Source organism: Taudactylus pleione, unplaced genomic scaffold (assembly GCF_031769625.1).
Source record: "Taudactylus pleione unplaced genomic scaffold, aTauple2 ptg000541l, whole genome shotgun sequence".
Classification (NCBI taxonomy): domain Eukaryota; kingdom Metazoa; phylum Chordata; class Amphibia; order Anura; family Myobatrachidae; genus Taudactylus; species Taudactylus pleione.
Genome location: NW_028284943.1, coordinates 2,206,794 through 2,215,050, shown reverse-complemented (window position 1 = coordinate 2,215,050; position 8,257 = coordinate 2,206,794). Strand labels below are relative to the sequence as shown.

Sequence of the window (8,257 nt, the reverse complement as noted above, 5' to 3'; positions counted from 1 at the left end):
CACTTCCGGCGATGACACCAAACCGGAAGTGTGCGGGCGGCTGCTCTGTCAAACAACTCAGACATAAACACACTGGGCAGTGGGCACGGCGGCTGAGTGCAGCGTGTGCTGGCGGCCAGTGTCCCCTGACGCTGCTGGCTCTCTCTGCCGGCCCGCCATACAGAAATGCGTTTTACAACGCAATTGTCGCTTTTTGACGGCGCAGGCAGCCATTTTGTGGGCTCCGCCAGTATTCGTGAGAATGCAGCAATTAGTTTATTTTTACATGGAGGTGTCTTGTGATCGTGAAATTACTCGCCATACAGTATGTGTGTTCCGTATCATAGTGTGTGAAAGGTGACACCTGGTTATCCTCCTACAGGCTACATGGCACATGCTGATGGGTTTATTAGTTTGTAATTCGTGTCCTGATTTGCAGACCTCAAAAGAGTAGGAACTTCTTGCACAAAAGTGGGCACAGTTTTGTCCAAAAGAGTCTATCAAGGGTGATGCTTATTTCTTTCCTAGTCTAGGGGGCATATTTCTCTAATATTTACATTTTGTAAGGGGTTACCTGCAAATATTAAGGATCTGAATGTATGCATGGGGACCGCAGTAGATATCGGTGATGTTTGCTGTGATTCCCTGTTTTTGATGGCAAGAGCAGTCCACATAGGGTGCTGCATAAATGCAGAATTTACCTTTGCTTTCTGGAGCTTTGTATCTGTAGCTAACGCCATCCTCAGATCATCCTGTATCATACAAGCTGCATTCCGCAGAGTTTACCTGGGTCCCGAAGCAGAAAGCAAAGTGATTGCATTAATGATCACTTTATTTTTACACACATAATGCTGCACAGAGTCCTGAAAATATGTGTAATGGGGACATTGTATGGCATAATGTGTATTGGCAACACTAAAATGTGGCATATTGTGAACTGGTGACACCACAATGGTATATGAACTGGAGCAATGAGTGGTATAATGTGATCTAGGGCACTACAATGGGCATAAAATGAAGTAGGGGTCTACCAGGGTTCATAAAATGACATAGGACACTACTATGAGGCATACAATTCACTACGGTGTACAATGGTGCGATGTGTCATTTGCTGCATGTAATGACACATCATTTATTGCACTGTCCCAACTGCTGTGCAGAACAGTAGATGGGATGATACGATGAATGACAGTCACTCATGACAGATCGGACGTACACACTATGTGATGTGTACTATATATTTTTCCGAACCGGGTCAGAACGATATATTGTATACTGTGTACCCAGCTTAAATGGCAGATCTGGTAAACTAATATTAAATGCTGCAATCCTCACAGGGATGGGATACGTTCAATATCCTGGCAGATGGGATTCCGGCGGTCAGAATGCCAGGGCCGAATCCCGACACCTGTCAGAATCCCGGCGCTGGCATCCCAACCACCGGAACCCCAAAGGTAAATACTGGGGTTAGGGTTAGGCACTAGGGGGCAGGTTAGGTCTAGGGTGCGGGGACAGGGAAGTTAATGTGCGGGGAGGGGTAGGTTACTTTTAGGCACTGAGAAGGGAGGGAGGGTTAAGATACTGACCAACAGGGGTCAGGATTTTGAACGCCGACATTTCATACCCATCCCGCTGGGACACAAACCATGCACCCAGTAAGTACTGTGGAAATTTCAAACCAGCATTATCAGCAGGGAAATTGGTGTTATTGCTACCACAGTTGGTGTGGCTGGCTCTGGTGCCAGTATTGGAACTATTTGTTATGTCAGAAATTATTACTGGAAATAATAGCTATTCCCATATGTCACCTTGAAATTTGTCCTATCTGAAGTTATGGGTCTGTTTTGTGTGATGGTTGTTTAACTGTTCTTTTGTTTAAATTTCATGTTAATTAGTCCACTAGGTGCCGCTATTCTGCATGGTTTTGTCTGATACATACCAAGCTTTCTAAACTTGCGCTATACTCACTCCCAGGGCATTGGTGTGTTATTGTTATTATGAAGTGGTGGATTTTTATTTTTATTGATTTAAAAGTAATAGGAAGAAAGAAAAGTATACAGTTCCAACTAAATTCATTGATATAAATGTATTTTATTACTAGTTATTTATATAGCGCATACATATTCCTGGAGCGCTTTACAGACAATATTTGCCCATTTACATCAGTCCCTGTCCCAGTGGAGCTTACAGTTTATATTCTCTACCACATGTACCGCCAAATTAATGCCAGCCTATAGAAAAGAGCTTAGTCTGTTTTTCTTCCTTTTCCCGTGTCAGCTGGGATGACTGCAGCACACCTCTTTCTGAACCTTAGCGGTCAGTGGTTCGCAGAAGATTTGGGGGAAGAAATTGAAAACACTAATACTCCAAAACTTGTAAAACCTTTTATTAATTGGAACAAATAAAACCAAAATGCATTCACGTGAACACATGACAATTTAATTGTAAAATTACATTTTAATTAGCTCAGAAACACAAGCCTACTTGTAACCTGAATTAATGTAAAGTGAATGCATTTATTCTATTGTGGCTTTATCTCTCAGTGTAACAATTTCAAATTAATGACCGTTTTAAGTATCAAACATCACTGCATTTTCTACATATTACTGCAATTTAAACACCATAGCACAATAAAAGGTCAAACAATATATAGTTACTATTAATAAAACAATACAAAAATGGAAGTCACTTTGTAACTAACAACAGGTGCTTAAAAGGGAGGGGTAATCTAGAAAATAAAATAAAAGCACCATATCCCCAGAAAGGAATGGGTATGTAATACTGACAGTCGGGAAGCCTCCTGTCAAAATACTGACAGCGGCATCCCCATGGTCGGTATCCCGACAGGGGTCAGGTAAGTATACAAATCCTCCCTCCTACTCCCCCTAACCATCCCTTGTAACCTAACTCTAACCCTCCACACCCTACCCCTTCCCGTTAGTGCCTAAACCTAAGTCTCCCACCTTCATGCCTACACCTAACTCTCCCCCTTAGTGCCTAACTCTCCCCCCAGTGGTGGCTAACCCTAAGCCCCCCCCAAAAAAAACTAACCCTAACCCGGCTGCACTGCCTAAACTTAACCCTCCAAATGCCCCTCCTGGGGCTAACCGCTAAAAGGCCCCGAAATAACCTCATTCGGATTCCGTCGTCGGGATTAAGATAGGCGTCAGTATTTCGCCGCCTATCTTAAGTCCCGTGTCGGGCTTACCCCGTCTGGATTTAGAGCCGCCGGTCTGCTAACTACATCCCCCCAGAACTCTGCAGTTAGCCAGTAAATAAAGCTGCTTTCTATTTGTATATATAATGTAGACGTCCCGTGTACATATACTTAAAAAGATAATGTTATTCTGCTAATAGGATTGTTCTAAATAATGAGTTTGGTATTTGGTACCTGAAGCAGTTAATAAAAGATTTTACACATTTATATTTATTTTGTTTTCTTTAATATTACTAAATGCTGAGAATCAGATCGAGGTATATTGCCGACTGAAAGAGCAATTTAGCTCTTCAATAGGTTGCGGTTTCCAATCTATGGGCCCAGAGCCGGATTTAGACCTCATGGGGCCCTAGGCAGGATACCAGTTTGGGGCCCCCCTCCCTCCAATTTCCCTCATATCCTCTCCATCACAGCCCCTCTCGATCCCCCTCATTACAGTCACCTCCGTCACAGCTCCTCATATCCCCTCTTCACAGCGGACCTTCATCCTAGCTCACCCATTCCCCCCCCCCCTTCATCCTAGCTCACTCATTCCCCCCCCCCCCCCCATGGAGCCCCTCACAGCCCAGCACCCCTCATCACAGCACCTCACAGCACGGTTGATGCTAGATCCTATGTGGCTAAAGGACCTCTGTGACGTATCAACAACATGACCACTGCAGGAGGCAGGACCGCTCCTGTGTTACCATCCACTAGGGCAGGGGTTCTCAAACTCGGTCCTCAGGACCCCACACAGGTCACATTTTGCAGGTCACCCAGCAGGTGCACAGGTGTAATCTTTACTCACTGACACGTTTTAAAAGGTCCACAGGTGGAGTTAATTATTTCACTTAATTCAGTGTTGAGACATGGAAAACATGCACTGTTTGGGGTCCTGAGAACCGAGTTTGAGAACCTGTGCACTAGGGCATAGAGGGGGAATAAATATTTGTGGCGAGCCTGCGAGGGGACACTTGCCCCTCAGCGCCGGTCACGTGTATGTGACGTCACAGGTCCCCTGCAGCCCCCTATTCTAGTCATAACCCTCACAGCACTCCTCACCACAGCCCCAGTCATCACAGCCCCCCTCACTCCCCTTATCACAACCCCCATATCCTTCTCATCGCAGCCCTCCATCACATCTCAGTCCCCTTCATCGCAGCCCCCTCCATCACAGACCCTCCTCATATCCCCTCCACCACAGCCCCTCCCCATAGCCCCCTCCACCACAGCCCCTCCCCATAGCCCCCTCCACCACAGCCCCTCCCCATAGCCCCTCCTCATAGCCCCCTCCATCACAGCCCCTCCATCACAGCCTCTCCTCATAGCCCCCTCCATCACAGCCTCTCCTCATAGCCCCCTCCATCACAGCCTCTCTGCATAGGCCCCTCCATCACAGCCCCCCCTCATAGCCCCCATTTAGACTTACCTGGTCCTGGTGGCTCCAACAGCGGCAGCAGAAGACTGGCGGCGGGGGACAGGTCTTGCATCGACTTCGACGCCGGGAACCCTCCTGAGCGCTGCGGCGCACCTGCGCAGGCAGCTGTATCACAGTGATACAGTCTGCCCGGAGGCTCTCTGGGAGTGGAGGCGGGACCACGTGACGTCATGACGTCACGTGGTACTCGCGCAGTGCTCCTCTGGGAGCCCTGTAATCAAGTAATTTTTTCGGGCAAAGGGGCCCGTCCACGGGTCCCGCCGGGCCCTAGGCGAGCGCCTAGGATGCCTAGCGGGAAATCCGGCCCTGTATGGGCCTGATTCAGAGATGTATGCTAATGCAGCTGCTGTGCGAAGATATGCAAGTGTCGCAGCCACCAAGGATTGTATTGAGACGCCCACCTGTGGCTTTCCAAATCCAAGTATCTGCGTACAAAGACACAGCATCGGCCGCAGATCATTAGATTATCACAGTTCTGAGTAACCCTATTGGTACTTAGAAAGGACGCTGGAACTGAGACACCAGAGACATTTCTATTGCATACAGGATTGCAGATCCAGGCTGTTCAAACCCAGAAAACGGTCGCCACACTCCCGAGTTTTATGCCGCCACTAGGCGTTACCTCCCACAAATGCTCCCTGTCAATCACACTGCGAGTAAAAAGTCGCTGTGATCGACTACAGTAATGTACCTTGATGAATGCGCAGTTTATGATAATCACTCAACTGCATAAATATCAGCATTGCGTACATCTCTGAATCAGGCCTTATGACTGTCATTATCCCCTATGAGAGCATTGTGTTATTTATTTAAAAGGAGCACACCAACATGTGATTGTATATATTTCAGTGTGTGCAGTGCATACATTGTGCACATTAGGGATGGACATCGGAATCCTGGCATCGCATGCTTGCCAGGCTTCCCCATCACAACCATTCAACGGTATAACCAGCAATGTTTTTAGTGTGCACATATGCAAAAGCATTCAGGGCCTCATTCAGAGGCGGTCGGAGGATGCAAGCGGTCGCTCAGAAACTGGGCGGCCACTTGCATCCTGACCGCCCGCCTCTGTTGCGGTCGTTAGGCTGTGGGTTAATACCCACAGCTCTAACGACTGCTCAGATGATGGTCGCGATGGTCAGAGACCATCGCGACCATCGGGGCATACGACGAGACCCTAGGGTAGGGTCTCCCTTGTCGTTAGCCCCGGAGAGCTTCTGGCTCTGTCTGAGCCGGAAGCTCTCCACTGACATCACTAGTGATGTCAGTGGGGCCTCCCCCAAACGGCAGGCGTTCTCATGGGAACACCTCCGTTTGGGCTGCCACCCCCCCCGGCCCGCCTTCCAAACGGGACGAGCTGTCAATCAACATCGACCGCTCGCTCCCTTTGGATCGAGACCCGCTACGACCAGCGCTGTCGGTCGTAGCGGGTCTCACGCATGCCGGCGCCGTCGTGCGCATGCTCTCTGGGGGGCCATCGACCCGGTCCGAGCGCATCGGCGCTAACGACCGGGTCTGAATGACCCCCTCAGAGCTTTGTCTGTGCGCACTTTAGCTGAGCTGTGGATACCACTTCCAGGTATTCGCAGCTGCACAGAAGCAACCAGCCATTAGATGGGCATCGGAAAGCTGCATCTGATGGCTGGCAATAATCGAATACCTGCAATTCGATGGAAAAAGTACTTCCATCGAATCAGGGACATCGATGGTTGCTAACCATCGGCTTCCGATGTCCATCCCTTGTGAACATTTTTATATCCCTATTACAAACTCCAGTACAAGTATAAAATGATGACATATTGTAGATCAATTTTGTATACTGCTCATCTCAATTATTAATATTTTATTCTCACAAGAGCACATATACATTTACTACATCTTTTGGAAGTTTGTTCCAATCATCTGTTTTTAATTAAAACAATATTTTATAACATTACTATTCTTTAGCAATATACAAACAATGTATATGGTATTTTCAAGCAAGAATACTGTACTGTAGTTTGGAAATATTTCTGTTATACATTGTTGTGGCTATAAACACAATATAGCAATTGTTAAATGAAAATAATTAACAGGTATGTTTAAATTCAGTAGCTAGAGTAGAGACTTTTGTATTTGTTTCTCAATTTTATTTAGAAATATGACAAAATTGTTTAATAAAATATATAAAGGCATCAATACTTCTGTAATAGATATTTACATTGTGCTACAGAGCAGTCATTATTGTTACAAAGTATCACATTGCTTAAACATTTCTGAAAACATGTATTAGACAAGAAGAAAACAAAAATATTTTTTTTTTTTGATTGTCTTTAGCATATATACACGAAATACTCTTTGTTCCATATCAGTTTTAAGCAGCTTCTTGCTAGAGCAGATCAGAGTTTAGGAGGAGTACTTGGCAGACAAGTACTGTATAGCAACATACTGTTGTCATTTACCAGGTCTTGAGGCTGGCAAGCTGGATACAGTCTTTGAAATTTGATGGGAGAAGGGCTGGCACATGGCACAGCGACAAAGTAGTTCTGAAACATGGAGAGAAGCAGCTACACGAGTGCGGTGGACTTCTGGGGTCATCAGTCCCGTGTAAGTGTTGGCATCTGAGCGTGGCATTGGGTGTATAACTGGTGGTAGAGGTGTAATATGCTGGAGGTGCAAAGAACTTGTGCAGGCAGGCAGACGGTGGCCACCATATACATCACTCACCAACTTCTTCATCTCCTCCAGAGAATTGGATAACATAACGATATAGTTACGAGCAAGCAGCAGGGTTGAAATCTTGGAGAGTTTACGTACAGAGGGTCCATGTGAGTATGGCATGACTTCCCGTAGACCATCCATAGCTTGGTTAAGGTCATGCATTCTTTGTCGTTCACGACTGTTCACCTTGAGACGCAGGTCATGTAGGTTCTCCTGATTCTCTCTCCTGCTGGATCTCACCTTTCCCCGAGTTGACAGTCTTTGTCCCACATACAGTTTCTGGAACATTTGCCCAGCCATGAAGTTGGGGCTGTCTGTTCTCTCCAACTCTGGTGAGGAGGATCTGCCGGACTGACAGTCTGAATCCATTATCTGCAGCGATAAATGTTGTGGTCAGTGGGTTGAAGTGAGTTAAATCAGATGTGATTTGAATTGCAAATATTTTGTAAGGACTGCTTGTTCTTTAGAAGAGACCCTCAGTCACTATCCGTCTGGTTATACTGGGGTCCTGCAGTGCTTATGTTATTTATACACTATGCCTCACAATGGGTACAAAGAAAGCTCACAGAACTTGGTTAGAGGTGTAACCCAATCACAATTCGGCTATAGCTGCAGCAGTTAACATTTAGCTGGGTTTTTATATATTAACCTATTCCCTAACATTCCTTTTCAGTCTCCCATACAATATGTTTTATATCTCTGCAGGCTAGATATATGTAGTGGAATGTGTGCATGCACAAAATCGAGTCACTCTATACTTTTGCATTCATTTAAGTGAATTGTTTTTATTAAATATTTGGAGGACCAGAAAGCTTTTTTTGCTTTCAATATATTTTAGTATATCAGCAGTTGAAGTTGCTGAGTTTATTAGGAGTATACCTCGCGATCAGCAGAAAATGCTCATATTTAAATAAGAGGAACAACAGACATCTGTTATCAAGTGT

At 45.9% G+C, this 8,257-nt stretch overlaps 1 protein-coding gene across 1 annotated transcript; it reads right to left on the bottom strand.

Annotated features, from left to right (window-relative positions):
• Positions 1-7,046: 7,046 nt before the first annotated feature.
• Positions 7,047-7,682, bottom strand: LOC148500877 (oligodendrocyte transcription factor 3-like). Its single transcript, XM_088451252.1, has one exon. The coding sequence runs from the start codon at positions 7,680-7,682 to the stop codon at positions 7,047-7,049; it is 636 nt and encodes a 211-aa protein (XP_088307378.1).
• Between the last annotated feature and the right edge of the window lie 575 nt (positions 7,683-8,257).

What these genes read in the sequence shown, in the direction of transcription:
- LOC148500877 (XM_088451252.1), bottom strand. Translation starts at nt 7,682, where the DNA reads ATGGATTCAGACTGTCAGTCCGGCAGATCCTCCTCACCAGAGTTGGAG.